The sequence below is a fragment of the Nannospalax galili genome, unplaced genomic scaffold (genome assembly GCF_000622305.1).
Source record: "Nannospalax galili isolate Female #2095 unplaced genomic scaffold, S.galili_v1.0 scaffold566, whole genome shotgun sequence".
NCBI classification, from domain to species: domain Eukaryota; kingdom Metazoa; phylum Chordata; class Mammalia; order Rodentia; family Spalacidae; genus Nannospalax; species Nannospalax galili.
Window position 1 is genome coordinate 1,365,017 of NW_008355811.1, and position 19,949 is coordinate 1,384,965.

General features: G+C 46.4%; 1 protein-coding gene across 4 annotated transcripts in view; it reads right to left on the bottom strand.

The window, feature by feature from the left end:
- Adgrd1 (adhesion G protein-coupled receptor D1) overlaps nt 1-19,949 on the bottom strand; it is a 120,383-nt gene that overhangs the window by 27,257 nt on the left and 73,177 nt on the right. For all 4 annotated transcript variants that reach the window (XM_029556466.1, XM_017803375.2, XM_017803376.2 and 1 more), the window contains 2 exons: nt 11,856-11,929; nt 2,609-2,732 (listed from right to left, as the gene is read on the bottom strand). In XM_029556466.1, the coding sequence (XP_029412326.1) occupies nt 2,609-2,732; nt 11,856-11,929 (198 nt within the window). The remainder of the gene's footprint in view (nt 1-2,608; nt 2,733-11,855; nt 11,930-19,949) is intronic.

The window sequence follows — 19,949 nt, forward strand, 5'->3', positions numbered from 1 at the left end:
AACTCTGGACTTTGAGATAATGCATCTGGTTTGAAGCACTGCACTGATCACTAAGTTTCCTACATTTAAACTCCGTGGACTTGAATGGAACCTGTCAAGTGGCCTAGGCCAGCCTCAGACCACTGTCTGTGACTGTCCCATTAATAGCTATTTGCCATGGGGTCAGGCCCCATGGGGGTGTTCCTAGGTTGAATTTTTCCCTTGTATGAGTTCCCACACTCACTCAGGGTGCATAGCACCCTGGGCTGGGAAGCTTGGGAGGAGCTTGGGGTGAGGCCAGCAAAGTGGCCTCCTGGATGATCCCCATACCTGGGGCAGGATGAAAACTATGTGGTGACCTCTGTCAGCCCAGGGCTGTGCCCACCACCATCTCTTTGGGTGCCTCCCACCCAGGTTGCAGTCTTGGTGGCACCAGTCATTCAAACAGAAGGCTTTCTACCTTGGAAACTCAGTGGGGAACACAGAACAGAGACTTTAGTGTCACCCACAGTCAAGCCTCTCTCCCTGCTCCAGATTCTGATTATCCCCACTGCCTTTCTGTAGATTTCTTTTCTAAGTCAGTTGCCGTTACCTTCCTTTCAACCAAAGGATTGAATGGACACACCCAAGGCTTTCCTCCTCACTTTGGTCCTGGTGGGGCCAGCCACAGCAGCAGCCCAAATGTCCCAGGTTCCTTGATTCCTCTCCTCCCTGGTGGTCCATCCTTAAGATAGGATGAGAGCTCTGGCTCTTGCCCTCCTGTACTTGCACACACACACACACACACACACACACACACACACACACTTCTGTATGTGTGGATGCAGGGCAGAACCTTTGGCTAAGCTGCAGTGACTCATTCCCTCTGCCTACTTCCTATAGCCGATCTATAGCAGACACAAGGCAGGTGTCTTGCGTCAGGCTCTCAGGATGAGCTCAGCAGGGCACCACACCTGGGTGCTGGTCTTGGTGTTGAGCAATTCATTTATTCATTTTATGGTGTGGGCTAAGTTACCTCACCCATCCCTACCCTCCTACCTGGCACTCCTGTCTCATGTTACAGCCAAGCACACTTACTCTGCACCTTCTTTATGATCATGGCCCAATATACAACTCTTTATTTTTTTGTAACCAGAAACATAACCAGAGGGATCTGTTGGGGTTTAGACCTGGAGTCTCTGGGATACCATCCTGGGATCTCCTGGGTCTCCTGGGATATTATTCTGGGGTTTTCTGGGGCATTCTGAAGTTTCGTGGAACATCATCCTGGGGTCTCCTGGGATATTATCCTGGAGTCTCCTAGGACACCATCCTGGGGTATATCCTAGAGTATCCTTCTAGCATTGGTCTACCAGTCTAAGTAACCACTAAGGTACTCCTCACTGTCAGCGGGGATTGTCCAGAAAGATCCTACTCCCTCACCCAAGAAAACAGAGGCCTCCAGAAGTGAGCTCTAAGGAGGAAACCAAAATAGGAGGAGGCCAAGAGAGACCTCAGAGAGCAAGGGGGATGAGGAGGCATGATGGAACAAGAGTGTCTGAGCATAAACCTAAAGGACAAACCCAAAACCATCAGGGTGAGCTTGGGTTCCAACGAAGAAGCCAGCTTGGCATTGAGGGAATGTGGTTGTTCTTGCTACCTTGTGGATTCTGAAAGTGTGCCCTGGATTTGGCATCACTTACAAAATCTGCCTTAATTTCCTTAATGTTCATGAGAATGTTCCTTTTTAGCAGGGATAATTTTAAACCATTTTCAAATCAACCTTTCCTAGCAATGAATAGATATGATTTGCTCCCACGAAGACACCCACAGACTGTCTAAATCTGGTGTCACTGATACTGACTGGTGACAGATTTATAATATAAATGCTTCTGGATTGTCATTTATTGTTTTACTGTGTAGATTGGGCCTTTACCTCTCCTCCCTTGGGGAAAGTGTGAGGCACACAGCAAATCCCTGGCAAGTGTGCCCCTTGCAACTCTCATTGGCTAGCAGACTCTTGGCTAGGCCAAGAAAAAGCAGACCATCCTTGGTTCAGTGGTTCAGCATGTGGTGGGCTCAGAGGAGGCGGCTCTACCTTGGGTGACATGGAATATCCCCAAACGTCCTTGCCTGTGATGAGCAGAGTCCCTCCCTCCTGCACTAAGACTGAAGGCGGCACACCTAGAGCTTCACTGTGAGTAACTCAGTATACGGATCCTAGAAGCCAGTGACCCTGGTGCCCACTTGATGGATTACCCCCCAAGAAGTGCCCTTGAAGGCAATGCTGCTAGACAGTTCACTTTCTGCTGGCTCTTAGTTTGTGGTTGTTGGAAGCCATGGTTCATTCTCTACATCCCAGAAACATCTTCTCAGGGCAGCTCAGAGCTTCCTACTGACCTCACCTCCAGGCATGTGGCCCATCTCCCATGTCCTCTTCTGTTCCCCTAACCAAGGTGGGTTCCTCTGTGTATCAACTTAGCCCTTCAAATGTGGTAACAATGGGTACAGCCATCTCCCTGACAGAAGATAACCTTACAGATGTCTTGGTCTGTGCCAAGCGTGGTAGCAGCTAGTACTACCTGGAGACCACTGTGAACAGGAACACCATGTTGTCCCAGAGCCCATGAGGCATCTGCAAGGCACTCACCTCCAGCGGGACCACTTGCATGAGGATGGCAAAGTTGGTGAGGTGTGTACAGCGGCACACCGAGTGGGTGAGGTTGCCCTCTGTTAGTGCACAGCCCTGGCTCGACCAGATGCCTTCCCCGGAGCTGAGGACACAGTGGAAAGACATGATCAGCAGAGGCAGTGGTGCACTTCGGTTCCATGGGCCCAAGAACTCACTGGTTCACCTTGATGCTAGGGTGCAAACTACTCTTGGGTATTAGAACTGGAAAGTGGATGGCATTGGTGATGCCACAGGAAGCAAGGGTTTCTCTGGGATGGAGGGCTATCACCCCAGTTTGGTCCCCTGGGAAAACAGCTGGACATTCCTCAGATTGGGGTGAAATGTGTGTGGCCTACAGTCCAGCTTGAGAGACTCAATACTCAGAGAAAAGCACATTACAGTTCTTGGGTGCCCATCTAGGGGACTGATACAAAACCTTAAGGTTTTGTTTTTTTTATAAATAAGGTAAAACAAATATGATAAATTACAAAGTTAAGTGCATACAAGTACTATATAACATGGTATATATAAACATGAAACGCCTGCATATCACTTTAAAAAGCATCCTTTGTGACTCAGGGGATGACTCAGTGGTTAATGGTAGTTGCTATACACCTGTGATGACCTGAGTTTATATCCTAGCACCCATGTATGTAAGGACTGGATCTGGTCTTGTGTGTTCCCATAACCCCAATATTGGGGTCGGGGAGAGGGAGGAGGATTGCTGGGGCTTACTGGCTGCCAATCTGGCTGAAAAATGCAAGCTCCAAGTTCAGAGAGAGAGACCCTGACTCAAAAAGAATAAGGTGGAGAAGGATGGAGGACATCTGATGCTCTCTTCTGGCCTCCGAGTGTACACAGGGACATGCAACCACACACACATGCACATACACCATACATATGCATACACATGCACACAAGTTGTCACTTCAAAATTTAGAGATTTTATGTATTTTTAATTATGTGTATGTGTGTCTGTGTGGGAGTAGGTGCACATGAGAGGAAGCCAGAGGAGGGTGTCAGATCCCCTGCAGCTGGAATTATAGGGGGTTGTGAGCTGCCCAACATGGGTGCTGGGAACTCAGGTCCTTTGCAAGAGCAGCAAAAGCTCTTAACTGCTCTGCCATCTTTCCAGTCCCCCCCAAATCTATTTTTTAAAATCCTTAACTAATGTGTATCATTACAGATAAAACACATAAACATAACACACAGGGCATCATAACAGTGCCAGGGATGTGAAGGAGGCAACATCTACACATTTCTGGGAATGCACATATTCATTAATGTAAATCAATGAGGAAACTCACAAACTCCCACAGTGGCCTCTAGAGCAGGGAGGTGGTCAGGGAGGGTATAGAGACAAATAGGATGTTTGCTTCTCTATAAGGTTCTAATCTGTAATTGCTATGTGGCAGCTAAAATTACTTGAAGCAATACGCCTAATGCTATCCAGTTAACCCTTGCAGTGCCCATATCAGCCTCTGTCATTTCTGTGTGTATTTTCAAATTTCTGTATTTCTGTGTATATTTTCTGTATTTTCAAATGCCAAAAAGGTTTCTGATATGTTTCTTCTCAAAAGGTACAACTTCAGTAATCAGCAAACACAAAACTTTGCTTTATTCACAGGGCTGAAACAGCTGCCAGGCTCTGGCTGTATTTTTTGTGTTTTCAGCTATAGTCCCCTCTACTATGGGCTCGCCAAGGGTATGTGGCTGCCTGGGTGACTGCCTGGGTGGGGTAATCCAGGCCCCCATCCTGCACCCCTGACAATACCCATGGACAAGGTACCCAAGTTGCGGTAGTTGCAGGGCCTGAGAGTGTGGGAAAGGAGGCTCAGGGTGGGTAGGCACTGTGCCTAGTGACAGATTTGAGGACAGTGGCTTCCTTAGTGGTTTTTCAGAATGAATGAGCCACCTCTGAGGGAGGTCGGAGGCACCCATCAGGGAGCAAATCCCAGGCCTCCTTAAAGGAGCCAGACACCATCTTGCAGAATACAAGAGACAAGAGACTGGTCCTGTGCCCCTCCCCAACCCCACGTTTGTGTCTAACTTTCCCAGGACTTGGGGAGGGGGGTGCTACACAGACTATTGTGTTCTACACAGCTCCTTTGTCTGTCTACTGAATGCAAAGATGTCACACTTCCATCTGAGGTGACCTGAGAATTAACAGGCACTGAATGGGGTGGGCACAGTCACAAGGGTGGACACTATCCTCAGCTCTGGTGAAGGGTGTTCAGGAAAACCATGAAAGTCGTGTCCTGAAATGGAGCCATGAAGGTGTGACGCTGCCCTGATCAGCGCAAGGGAGCTGAGCTCTGACTGGTGTCACCTCTGCGTGGAAACAAGAAGGCAGCTCCTAGCTGTGCATAAATAAATCTCAGGGAAGATAGCTCAGCAATATCGGATAGTGTTAAAAATACGCACAGCCTATATGACCTGGGATGTCCACATGGAGGCAGAAATATGGTCACTCAGGTGCATAAATAAAATGTGATGTATATAAATATAGTCAAAGAAACAAGAACCTGTAGAGGCAGAAACAAAATAAAATGGGGTAGAAAGGCACAAGAAACTTAACCTGAACACTACCATATATTTCCCATGAATATAAGTATAAATGATACATAAATTGTTTAAAGACATGCACACAAACTCAGGATGAGATGTAAAAGACAAAAGAGGTGTTTTCTTTTTTAAAATAATGTTTCTTTAAAAAAATGGAAGAATATGGAGCCGGCAAGTTGGCTCAGCAATTAAGAGCACTGGCTGCTCTTGCAGAGGACCCGGGTTCAGTTCCCAGCACCCACATGGTAGTTAACAACTGTCTGTAACTCTGGTTCCAGGAGATCCAACGCCCTGTCCTGACCTCCAAGGGCACTGCATGACATGGGTGCACTTACATACATTCCAGCAATACACTCATACACATAAAACAAAAATAATAAAGAAAATATTTTTTAAAAATAGAAGAATATATTGAAGATGAACGTGGTGATTCATGCCTGGAATCTTAGCACTTGGGAGCCTGAGGCAGGAGGTTTGCTGTGAGTTCAAGGCCAGCCTAGGTTACACAGTGAGCTCCAGGCCAGCCTGGGCTACACAGTGAGACCTGTCTCAAACAAAAAATAAACATAAACGAGAGATGTGAATATATTTGGGGCTTGTTACGTAGCTTAGTAATAGCATACTTATCTGGCATGCCCTGGGTCCTATCCTGAATACCACAAAAAATAAATATTAATATACATGTAAAGAGAGTGATTGTATAATCTCTTAAGAATATAAATCCTCTCCAAAAAAAAAAGGCCCATGTGGCTGGTGAGATGGGTGATGGGTCAGCAGGTAAAATCTCAGCTGCCTAAGGACTTGAGTTTGATCCTCAAGACCAGCTTGGTAGAAGAAGAGAGTCAACTCCCAAAGATTGTCCTCTTATCTCCCTCAACATACCGTGGCACTCACACATCCAACCACCCACACATACATACACAGAAATAAACAGTAAGCCAAATATAATTTTTAAATAGGAAAAATTAAAATTACATTTAAAAAAGTGGCCCACAATTTTAAGCTAAGTGAAAATACCTTTGAAAAATGAAAGTGACCTATTTCTCACAGAAACAATAACTGAATTTACTTCTAGCAGATTTGCACTACAAGAAAGGTTAAAGGAACACGACGCCAGACAGAAACGTGGCTCTACACAAAGACATAAAAATAGCTGGGGGTGGGATAAGTGCATGCCAGTGCCCTGGTCATGATCTTGGTCTTGTCTTTAACTGCTCAACAAGATAACTGATTATCTGGGGCAGAAACACTGCAGTGTCACTGTGTGTGTGCCGAGGGTGTATGTCACCTGTGAAGAGCTACAGACAACAACAGCACTGGGTACCGGCGGGAGGAACCTCAGAAGTATTTACACCTTAGAATGGTTTTGAGGAGAGACAATACTTACTGAAGGTAGATGCCGATGAATTAAACATGCCACAAGAAATTAAAAGAAGATATAAATTAAAAGTCAGTAGTGGAAATAATATAGCATCAAAAAAGAATCTTCAAGATCCAAGTGAAGTCAGAAAGCAATAACTCAAAAAACAAAGAAAAAGCAGCAAACTAAAACAGGTCTGTGGAAACAGTGAACTTTCATCCAACCAGGTCAGCAAGGACACGAACGGTAAGTGTCTGAATAAGTCAATGAAAGACAGAAATGTTAAGCTTTGGTAAAACACAGGATCTAGCCATACATGGTCTTAAAAGCCTGCTTTTAATAAAAACAGTATAAAAGAAAAATGATGGTGAAGATTCAGCAGGCAAACATTAATAAACAGGGCAGAGCATATAATGAGACCATGGGGACCTCGGGACAATTCCATTTCCCAGGATGAAGGGTGTTACATAGACAAGAGCAATTTTCCTAGACCTACCAACACTAACCATCTGTGCTCCCGATAACAGAACTTCAAAACACACTAAAGAAAAGCTTCAGACTTAAAGGAGAGGGAGGAGTTCACCATCAATGGAGAATCCACACATTTGCTCTCATTGCATGCTCCTTTCTCAGGTCTCTCCCTCCCTCTCTCCTTCCCTCTCTCATTCCCTCCCTCCCTCCCTCCTCCCTCCTGCCCTCAGACCAGAGTTTCATTCATACTAGGCAAGTGTTTTACCACTGAGCCACATCCCCATTCCCCTTTTTATTTTTCATTTTGAGACAAGGTCTCACTAAAGTTGCCTAAGCTGGCCTTAAACTTGCTCTGTAGCTAAGGAAGACTTTGATCTTGCAGTTCTCCTACAGCAGCACCCCAGGTAGCTGGAATTACTGGCCTGCTTCTCATTCCTTTATTGATTCCAGGACCCATCACAGATACTAAACTCTATGGATGCTCAAATATATCAAGTGGTATGATGTTTGCATAGAACTTACATTCTCTTACATACTTTAATCTTTAGATAACCTATAATCTTGATTTCAATGTGAATGGTATGCAGGGAGTTGTTACACTGCATTGCTTAAGGAATAATGACAGGAAAGAAATCTTCACATGCTTTGTGTTTTGTTTGTTTAGACAGTGTCTCTCACTGGCATGGAGCTCAGTAATTAGGCTAGATGTAATTTTGCCCCCTAACATTTTAAGTCCATGATTGGTTGACTATCCATACAAAACTCATGGGTACAGAAAACTGACTATGATTGCTAGAAAAAGTTGACAAAAAATTAGTAAGGTTCAAGAAGACCTGGACATAACTACCAGTTAACCTGACCTCATTGATATTTATAGAAACTCAGGGAAAAAAATGCAGTGTTCTCCAAGTGCACCAAAGTACTTGCCAAGATTGTACATATTATGGGTTGTATAAGCTACTTTAAACATACTTTTAAAAACTGAGGTTAAAGGAAATTTTAGATCACAAAACATTTAATTAGAAATCAGTATCAGAGAGATATCTAGACATTAAGTAACTCCCTTCAAAATGAAATATAGGGTCTGGAGAGATGGCTAAGCATGTTAAGATACTTGCTTTCAAGCCTGATTATCTGAGTTCAATTCCTGGGACCCACATGGTAGAAAAAGAGGACCAACTTCTGAGAGTTGTCCTCTGATTTCTGCATGCGCACACACACACACACACACACACACACACACACACGCATACACAATTACATAGAAGAGGTAGTCACAGGGAAATTTTAAAATATTTTTAATTTAATGAAAATAGAAACATCAAATTTTGAGGGACAGAACTAAGTCAGTGCTTACAGGAAAATGTATAGCACTAACTGTATTAGAAAATAAAAATATCTCATATTAATTATCCAAACCTTTATAGTAAGAAAATTTTAAGTGGCGATCAAATTAAACCCAAGACAAACCTTCTGGAGGCAAATTACTTCCGCTTTGAAAATAGACAAAGAGAATGACTCAATGAACTCAACCAGCAGAAACACTAGTAGAGAACAAATTCAAAAACCAAAAGTTGTTTCTTTGAAAAAATAAACTGACAAAATGCTGAGAAGAATAAATAAGAAAAAAAAGAAGACAGATTTTATATGTAAAAATGCAATGCGGGGGGGGGGCTGGAGGGAAGGCTCCGCAGTTAAGAGCACTGACTGTTCTTGTAGATGACCTGGGTTCGATTCCCAGCACCCAGAACCATCCTTAACTCCAATTTCAGGGGAATCGGAAGCCCTCTTCTGACCTCCGCGGCACTGCACGACACAGGTGCACTCACATACATGCAGGCAATACACTCATACACATAAAATTTTTAAAAATGCAATACGGACGTCACCACAAACACTACAGACATGAATAGCAGGCTAAAGGAGCAGGCTGGTTAGTCTTTGTTAACTTGACAACATAAACTAGAGTCACCTGGGAAGAGGGAAACTCAATTGAGGAATTTCCTTCATTGGATTGGCCTATAGGCATGTCTGTGGAAGCATTTTCTTGATTACAATTGATGAAGGAGGGCCCACCCACTGTGGGTAGTACCATCCCTAGGCAGGTGGGAAGCCAGAGGAAGCAAGCCAGTAAGTAGTGCTCCTCCACGGTCTCTGCTTCAGGTCCCACCTCCAGAATTCCTGCCTTGGCTTCCCTTGATGATATGAGTTATAAGCCAGATAAAGACCTTCCTCCCCAAACTGTTATTGGTCAGTGTTTTATCACAGCAAAAGAAAGCAAACTAAGACACCAAAACTAAAAGAAATCGATGACATAAGCAGTCCTGTATCCATAAAAAGAACTGAACACACAGTTTTTTAAAAAAACCTGACAACAATGAAAATGAAGGCCCAGATGGATGTGCCGGTGAATTCTGCTAAACTATGAATGGAAGAAACAATCTCAGTTTTATAAAAATAACTGCAAAATTCGTTCCAAAATATATCATTTACAAAACAAAAGATTACCTAAACAGTATACTACAGACCAATTTACTTCATGAATAAAAATCCTCAACTATTCCTGCAAGAAAATGCAGCAGTGTATAAAAGGGATAATATAAGGTTTTCTTCACAATTACCTAAAGTGGTGAACAACCAAAATGTTTCTCAGCCAGAGATCATGCCATAGGACATGGCAAAATGGAACACTAGAGACCAGACCCACTATGGGTCGTGGTATAATGGAGTCCTAGAGACCAGATCCACCACAGGACACAGTATAATGGAGTCCTAGAGATCACATCCACCATGGGACATGGTACAAGAGAGTCCTGCCTCACAGCTCATTTAACTGTCCATGCTTATGCTAAATAGACATTCTAACTACAGAAGCTGGGTACAAAGGTTACCTATTCAAAGGTTGCTCATTCTCAGGGCAGAGGACAAATCAGAAGCTTCATGAGATGTAAGTGGGACATGGGGATCTTTAGGGCTGATGGCATTGTTCTAGATCTCAGTCATGGTCATTGCACAACTATATTCATTTATCAAAACTGTATAAGCAAAACTGAATTCTCATGAATATCCATTGCATATTAATAATCATTTGAAAAGTGGTTAGGCAGGATGCTTGTGGTATGTCTGTCTCTGGGAGCTAGGGCTGAACAGGATTCTACTGTGCATGTATATTAACTTAGACTGATCCCATATCTTGTTGTGAAAAATGCCGTGAAAACATTCTCTTCAATGTGCTGATGCAATTATTTGGACGTATACCAAGTAGGCTTAATGGAGCAGAGAGAGGTCTTGTTTCCTTTTCTTGAGAAATCGCCATACTGATTTCCACAATGGTTGTGCTAATCCAGACTCCCCCTTTTGTCCACGTCCTTGCCAGTACTTGCTGCCTTTTACTTTTTTTTTTTTTAATTAAAGAGTCAAATGACTTATTTGGTAACAAAGAATAAAAAGAAATTCTTTGTGTGTGTGTGTGTGTGTGTGTGTGTGTGTGTGTGTGTGGCTTACCACCCACTTTTATCTCAGGCTCCTGCATCATGGCCATCACTCCTGAGGTCCTGGCCCCCAAATCTCATCCTTTGAATCACAGCCATTCCTACTGCAGTGGGGATCTTTCTTGCTGTGGTCTTATGTGCATTTTCCCTGATGATTGTGATCTTGAGTTGCTTTTTCTGTCTTCTTTTTGCCACTTATCTATTCAGGTCTGCCACCCATCTGGGTCTCTGGGTCTCTGGCTACTGAGCTGTTTGAGTTCCTGAATTTTTTTTAAATTTATTTTTATTTTGTGTGTATGAATGTTTTGCATGCATGTTTGTTAAGTGCACCTCTGTGTGTAATGCCTGCAGAGGCCAGAGGAGGGCATCAGATCTGAAACTGGAATTAGGGATGGTTGTTAGCTGCTATGCAGGGGCTAGGAACCAGACCTGTGTCCTCTGCAAGAGCTGTCAGTGTTCTTAACCTCAGAGCCATCTCTCTAGTCTGAGTTCCTGAATATTGGTTCTGGTCATTAACCCCAACACTAAATAGCAAATCTAAGGTTTTTAAAATTACATTTATTTATTATTTGTTTATTTACTGTGGGGGGGGTCTGGTGTGCCCTTGCCAAGTTCAGAGGACACCTCTCAAGAGTCAGTTCTTTCTGTCCATCATGTGGGTCCCAGGGATTGAACTCAGGTCATCAGGCTTAGAAGCAATTACCTTTATATACTGAGCCATTTCACTGGCCCAAACATTAAGATTTATTAAAATATTTTTATTTATTATTTTTTTAATTTATGTGTATGAGTGTATTGACTGTATTTATGTAAGTGCACCCATGTCATGCAATGCCCACAGAGGTCAGAAGAGGGTGTCTGATCCCTTGGAACTGGAGTTATGGATGGTTGCTGATGCTAGGAAGTGAACCCAAGAGCAGCCAGTGCTCTTAACCACTGAACCATGTCTCCACTCCCCCAAACATTAAGATTTTGACTTGCCAGCAACTGAATGTTGTTTCTCAAGGTCTCCCTTCTCAACATTATCATGACAGAATACAGAGGGATGGCATCTCCATCTGACCCCACAATGCTCCTGATGAATTGGTTTCAAGGGTTTTATAAGCCTTTGTCCTAGCAAATTCATGAAGCTGCTGATCACACCCAGTGGGATCCTACCCCACATGCTGAGTGTCTACAGTAAGTACAATCATGCAACCATGGTCTCATAAATAGATAATAGATAAGTAAGACCTTGTCCCCAGTGGTGAGACCAGCCTGGGCTGGTCACCTGGAACCATCTGGCACCTCAAATCCTTCCTGTTCCTTGTTCCACCTTGAAGTCCCCAACTGACAGTACCTGAAGTCCAGGAAGGCACAATGCAGGAAGACGTGGTTGCTCTCATTAGTGGCATCGATGTATTGCTTATGAGTCTGAAATGAAAGAAAACGGATGCATCTGTGATACAGCTGGAAAAGCCAAGTGCCCAGCCCTGAAGTAGGAACAAGATTCCTCACAGGGGCTGGGGAAATGGCTCAGCAAGTAAAAACACTTGCTAAGAAAGCCTGAATGCAATCCCTAGAACCCACATTAAAAACCCAGATGTGGTGGTGCATATCTGTAATTGCAACACTCTGATGGCGAGATGAGAGATGAAGACAAAAGAGCTGGATGGAAGCTTGTGGGTCATCTATCCTGGGGCATGTTGCATAACTCCAGAATAATGACAGACCCTGCCTCAACAGGTAGAAGGCCAGAACTGACTCCTGAAAGTAGTTTCTTACCCACTCATAGGAACATGTGTGCCTGAATTCATAATACACACAAATAGATACACAAAAAACTAATTTTTTAATTAGTTAACTTTTGAAAGAATTTAAAATATCTTTAATTATGTGTATGTATGCATATGTATGTGCAGGTTCCCATGGAAGCCAGAAGAGGGCATCAGATCCCCTAGAGCTGGGGTTACAGACAGTTGTGAGCTACCTGACACGGGTGCTAGAAACCAAACTTGGATCCTCTGCAAGAGCAAAAAAAAAAAATGCTGAGCCATCTCTCTAGCTGCATAATTTTTTTAAAGATCTCTCACATCCTGAGTATCCAGGGTGCTGAACAAGACCACTGACTTCCTACCTGTGTACCTGTCACAGTCAGAGCCACACTATCAGCCCATCCCATACCATTCTCTCCTCAGTCCACAGTAGCCCAAAATCCCATGCTCCCCATCCCAGAGCCTTTGTACCTACTAAGTCCTTCATTTAGAACATTCTTCAGTTAAATCGACCACAGGGCTCCCTCCTCGTTCCCTTGCCAGGCCTCTGCTCAAATGAAAATTCCTTTGAGTTACCCCAGCCCACTCAAAGAAGCACTACCCTGTCCTCCATGTCCCCATCTCTCTCATTCATTTTCATAAAGTTTGTCCCCATGAGGCAAGCTACATATTTTCTTGTTTGTCTGTTCTCTTCCCTACAGAATGTAGGGAATGAGTGTCGAGCCTTTGTGTCCCTCATGGCTGTGCCCTAGTGCCTGTAGTGTCTGGCATACAACGGAGCTTTCTGGAGTGTTCGTTTGGTGATTAAGTGAAGGGATGAGTGATGGACAGAAGCCAAGATACCTAAATGGAGTTCTCGTCTCTCCTGGGCTTCTCTAGAGGCTAGCTCAGGTGCTCTGTAGCTGTAGCTTGGTCCAGACAAAGGCTGGCTTCCCTAGAGACCATGCCCAAGAGCCAGGATAAGCCTATCTCCACAGGGAAACTGAGGCACTCACAGTCAGCTTGCCTCTAGGCACGTATTGCCCAATGTCTAGCTCATTCACAATCCAGTCAAGAAGCTCTCACTCAGCTGCCTGTTATTCTTCCTTCCATCCTCTGACCTGTCAATGCTGTTGGTCCTGAGCCTTTACTGCTCAGGGAAACCCTTCCGTCTTTACACACTGACAGGCCATCAGGCAAGTCACACTACCCTCCAGTAGACAGGACACAGGAGCACTTTCTTCCTCAATAGCCAGAAGTGTCTGCATTAAGATGGGACAGTGGGTGCCCTACAAATCCACTGCAGAGCCACCTTCCTTCATCTCAGAGCATCACATAGTAGCTCTACCCTGCCTCCGTTACCTGACAACCCTGCCTAAAAGAGCCTTCTTGCTGCTGCTTATGAATGTATGATCTGCCTCACTCCACTAGAGCAAGGCATCACAGCACACCAACTGTTTGTCTGTTGACTCTGGATCCCACCCAGGCAGAATGTTCATGTGAATTATTGTGGAAATGGAAACTCACAGAGAGGTGGATGGGGTCTCTGATCTCTAAGGGACATCAATCCAAGCAAGGCTAACAACTGCTATGAATGATGCAGGCCTTGCCATACCTCCTTTTGACTACATAAGCAGCTACTCAGCTCCCTTTGTGAATGGGCTAGGAGATAACCTCCTGCCTTCTGCTGGTATTAGACATTAAGTCCAATGAAAGGCTTTTCTCCAGTGGGTTTTTTTTCCCACTTCTATCATTAGTAGAGCTCAGTTGGTAACACAAAGGGTCAGGAAGCCCAGATACCCTAGGCCCAAGAGCTGTAACACTAGGCACTGGGGAGCTGAGGGTCCCAGCACCCACGGTCCATTCAGGAACTGCAACACTGGCAGGCTCCACCTGCTGCTGCTGCTGCTCACTGCTGCTGGAAGCTGAGGATTAGTATAGCGGCTGTCAGGTGCTGGGGTCGCTGGTGGTTAAAGTCCAAAGCAATAAACCTCTAAGTTGAGAACTGGGAGCCGTGAGCCTCTGACTTCTAAAGTTGAAACAACAGGCCCCTGATTCTCAGGCCCTGTGAGCTGTGAGCCTCTAGGTATGCCAGTCCATCCCCTAGGCATGGTAACAGGACTGAGGATTCAGGCAGAGCAGAAGGACCTAGCCAGCTGATTTATAACACTCCATACTCCTTCATGGAGAAGGGTGGCTTTCCAGAGTAATCCTGACCACAGCCTCAGTGTCATGAAGACATTAAATTATGAATCCTAGAGCAAGGGCTGAACAGGATCTTGGGGACCAGAACAGCCACTTGGGCCTCCAGAGACACCACAACATGTGAGAAACAAGGCTAGCTGGGACACGTGGTCCTCTGCCTTCCGGTGCCACTTATAGACAGAGAGCCCTGTGCCCTGTTGCTCCCCAAATTACACAAAGCACCATCAGGGGAGACTGAGCTCCAACGCCACATAGTGGGAAACACCTACACAAACCTGGAGTGGCCACAGTCCAGTGTCCCCAGGGGACTATGGGGAAGCCCCTTACCATAAGCAACCAGACCCCAGCAACACAGACCATAGTACTACATGGAAACATTTAACAAGGATGTATATCTGTGAGTCACCTGGGTCTTAGAAGTGTATAAGGAAGCAAGTGACCTGTGGAAACCAGGTCCAGCCCCATGTGCTACAGGAGGCCTGAGGCTCCAGGGAGCAGGTGCTCTTCCATCTTCTCTTGGGTGGCTTCCTTCTTCCCCTCCCACCCTTGACAAAGGCCAGAGTTAAATCACCATTCAAAGGAAATGTGCAGCTGGCTAAACATGTGTGGTCCAGAAGGGAAGGATGGGTACACTGGCCCCTCTTAGGTCTGGGTCCAAGTCACAGCTCAGAACAGGAAGTCCCTGCCCATCTGGTCCTCAGGCCCTTTAACAGGTTCAGCTCTTAAACTAGGACAAGTGAGGGTTTTTTTTTGTTTTTTTGTTTTTTGATGTGTGTGTGTGTGTGTGTGTGTGTAGAAAGGCCCTTAGTAATCCTCAAAAAAAAAAATGAGGCCTCAAAGTTCTTGGGGAGATTTAAACATATGGGAGTGAGGCTGTGCCAGAGAAAAGGTGAGTCACCTCACACAGCCCACGTTCCGCTCCGCTCACAGAGGAATGTGGGAAGCCAACAGCCCATCCAACTCCCAGTTGTCCAGGCAAGAAAGAAAAACCATTTCAGTCAAGAAAAAAAACATTTTGGTTGGTCAGCAGGATACTGGGCATTAGGAAGAGATGCCCCTCCCCCACAAGGCTCTAGATGAGAGCAGGTCCATCGTACACAGTCCAATTGTTCCGACACCTGCTATGTGGCCGGAGCTGCAGGACAGCAGAACAGCTCCTGAGGAGCCTCAGGTGCCCTCCACCCCCAGAGTAAGCTTCCAGATGGGATTAATCAACCGATTACTTATCACCTGCTGCTTATAGGCAAGGTGCAGGCTTCTGAACAAGAAGGGAGGAAAATATAATATCTGAGAAGCTCTTAGCACTCCTTATTCAGATGTGTATTTGCTTTGTGTTTGAGTTTGTGACTTTTCCTACAAAGAATTTGGAAGACAATTCTCCATCATTGTCTCCAATGAGAAGGCAGGTGGCACCATGGTCCTTAATTCTGACCCTCAGCAAAGCAGCATAGTCGGCCAAAATGTCCCCACCCCAGCAAACAGCTAGACAGAGAGAGAGCCCAGCAAGGAGCCTGAGTCACCCTTACTGCTCCTCCATCTTCCACCAGCCCCTTTCCAGCAAGCAACCCAGGCCTAGCTCTGAATGGTGAAGAGTCCCACATGACAGGAGTCACGGAGGGGACAAGGAAACAGAGCCAGCCTCACCTCCAAGATCCTGATGTTCCCTGGTTTCAGACAATCTTAGGACAGCCCCTCATAACCTAGGGAGCCCCAGCCTGGCAAACCTAATGAACTCGAGTTCAGCGAAAGCCAGGAAGGAACAAGTGGGCAGGTTCCCATCATGGAGTTGGAAAGCAAGCCAATGGGCTACCTTGACAGAAAGGCCAGGCCAGGATCTTAAGGCTCTGCCCACTCTTCCGAGGCCAGGAGTAGGGGCAACAAGTTGGGCAGTCCTGGGGAGTCAAAGACACCACAGGCCCTGCACCCACACCTCAGGATGTCCCACGCAGTCCAGGCTGTGTCTAGAAGCACAGGCTCCTTCTACTGTATAATTACCCAACCCTAGGGCCTCTGAGCATGATGCCTAGACATCAGATGCCTCCTGGTAACACCTCTCTCACTACCCAGGCCCATCCTTCTGAGCTAAAAGTGTTCTCCTGACCTGAACAAGTCCTAACTACAGGTTCATATATGGCTCTGTACTTGGTACTGTTACGCATTTTTCCTTAGTGACAGATTGTAGTGTGGGCCTCAGTCCTACAGATGGGTCGTGTCACCCCCATCTCTTAACCCGAATCTTCCCTCCATAGGTACAGATGCCCACAACTGCAGGATACAAGGTGGAGGCAAAGCCACACAGGTCATCAGCACTGCCACCAGGCCACAGGAATGCACCCCAAGGTCAGAGAAATGCTGCCGGCCCCTGGTCCAGGGATCCCTGGAAATAGTGTCTGTATAACACAGAATTGGGTTTTCAATTTGTCTGGGTTTTTAGTCTGGAGACAGACTTACCCTCTGACGTGAGTTAAATTCTAAATCATGTCCCTCAGGGGTTTCCCAAGATCAGCACCTGCAGACTCCTAATTCTCACATCAGTTCATAAACAACCTAGACAGAGGAGTGAGGGAAACACAGGGGACCTGCTTTCATGTTTCAGAGTACAAAGAAAGAACACTGTGAAATGGCACGAGGATCAGGAATTAGAGCTCCCTGCCTCAGAACAGAACAGAAAATGTTTTCAAATCATCTCTTGGCCCAGGTACCACATAACTATGGAGGTGTTCGGAGGAAAGCCCAACAGGGAGCTTCAAATCATCTCTTGGCCCAGGTACCACATAACTATGGAGGTGTTCGGAGGAAAGCCCAACAGGGAGCCCAAAGTCCCATGCCTGGGTCCACATTTGGCATTAAACAGTTGCCATCTCCCTAGATGCAAGGGGAGGTGAGGCATGCACGGGAGTCCATGGAGATGGACAAAGTAAGGATGGTCCAGGAGCCCTGTCCCTGAAACATTCACTGAACCTGAACTAATCCTCCACCATCCTGAACAGGCCAGATTGGCACAGGTGGTCACTCTATATCCTGGTAGCCCTGAGGTCACCAGTGCTCTTGTCTGAGACAGGAAGAGGGGTCTTACCAGTGGTAGAGACATCTGAAGCTGCCTCTAGTGACAGGCAGCATCCTCCACAGTGGCCCCACCTCCTCTTACACTGACCATATGCCTTCTCATGGGTGGGGCCCATAGAAGGCCAGTCCATGGGGTGCTGCTGTGGTCATGCACAATCTACCATCCAATCTATGACAACCTGGGTCCAGCAGCTCAGGGAGCTGCTCACTGACCTCCCACAGCCAGTCCTGTTCCTGCCATCCATCTTGCCATTCTGCCTTGGTCTTTTCACAGCACAAGTCCATCCTATCACAGGAGAACTTAAGATCCTTATGGGAAAGATAGAACCGAGACACCTGGGGGCTATAGGCCACCCTCCCTCTGCATACCGTCCTCTGCTTTGGCTGATTCTACCCTGTCCATATGCCCATCAACCACCATCCACCTGCATGTCTGATCTACCCATCCATCCACCTCCCCAACTTGCCCATTCACCCACCTATTCATTCACTTGTCCATCCACTCTGCCCATCTACCTTCCTACCACCCATTCCACTTACCTCATCCACCCCCTCCCACTCATCTTTACCTGACCATCTAGTTACCCATCCACTTGCCTATCCACCCCCCGCCATCCATCCACTTCCCTATCCACCCACCCATTCACCTGCTTATCCATCTCCCATCCACTCCTCCTATCCACCATCCCACTATCTTACTCTCCTCATTCCCTCACTCCACCTCCCCTACACTTATCTGCCATGCTACCTGCTTGCACATCCTCCTGGCCTGCCCATCTTGTTGCAGCCACTTCTCCTCATTCCCTCACTCCACCTCCCCTACACTTATCTGCCCATCCACCAACTTATCATCCACCATGCTACCTGCTTGCACATCCTCCTGGCCTGCCCATCTTGTTGCAGCCACTTGGGATGCTTCACCCCCTCTTCTAAGCCACCGTTCCTCCTGCAGGGCCTGTTCTCAGAAGCTTCAGACCCCTTCAGAGGTGGAGGGTGTCCTCCATTGCTTCTTTCTACCTGGGCCTGCCCTCTCCCATGGCATCAGACCCCCAACACAGGCCCCACCCTCACAATCACCCCATTCTACACAGTGCACATTACTAGATGAGTGAGCTGTACACAGAGTCTCACAAGGACTAGACAGCCCCCCCTCTCTCCAGGGGCTTTCCATGGGATCCCTAGCCATGCTCCTGTGGTCTGCCTCTGAAACAGTCACAGAGCTATGGGGAGCCTGACTTGGGTCTTGATTGGGAGAGAGGATGAGGAGGGGGCCCTGCCTCCTCAGGGGACTCCAGCAGACCCTGATGACTTCAGTATTTATTTTCCAGTTCTTGCTAACGGAGCCAGTTTTACTCAGGGTAACAGTATGGTTCTAAGTCTGTCCATGCAGCCCAGCCACCTCATCCTGCATTTCTGGGGGCAGAGGAACAGTCTTCTCCAGTTCACTGCTAAACACACACACTCATACTCATGTGCTCACACTAAGTCCAGGAGTCTCCCTTGGTCCATGCCTGGCCTTGCTGGCACTTCTACTCACTCTGGCCCACTTCCTCCTCCTCCTTACAGACAGTAGTCTGGTCTCCCAAGGGACAGAGTCAAGTGTGGACCAAACCCACAGGTTGGAACTGCTTGTGGAGCTCCACCCCATTGGAGGCCTGGTACCCTGGCAGACTTGCAGCCTATTCTCTCAGGGCTGTAAGCTGGGTTGTTTCCCCTTTCAGGTGTCTCCTGTTTGGGAATCTGTGCATTAATTGTTATTTTTCTCAAAACATTTGGTTAGAATGTCCCAAGATTCACAAGCCTCCTTCTGATGTTACTTTATGGCAACTCAAGGACAGAAGGGGAGGCTGAGTCATGCTCCCACCCTGCTCTGCCTGGCTTTTCCACCATCCTCCTCATTCTTCCTATCCCTGAATTCTGATGGGGCTGAGCTCCCTCCCATCAGTCTTTACTAGACAGAAGGCCTGGCCCTGGGTTCCTGAATCTGTCACCCAAGTCCCTCCCCTCTCCCCCGTGCTCTCTGTGGAGGCCACAAGTTAACCTCAGGTATCATTCCTTAGGCACTGCCCACCTTGTTCTTCTGAGATAAGGATTCTCATTGGCCTGAAACTCATTCAGTAGACTAGGCCGGCAGGCCAGAAAGCATCAGTTATCTGTCTGTCTCTGCTTTCCCAGAACTGGAATTACAAGTGGGTATCACCATGCCTGGCTTTTTTAAGTGGGTGCTGGGGATTGAACTCAGGTCCTCATACTTGCATGGTAAGCACTTTACTGACTGATCTATCTCCCCGTCTTGTCTTTGCTTTTTATTTCCCCATCTACTACTTTATTTTATAAGCTTGTAAATAAGACTGCTCAGCCCCAATTTCCTTGGACCCCAAACACACACACACACACACACACACACACACACACACACTCACACACAC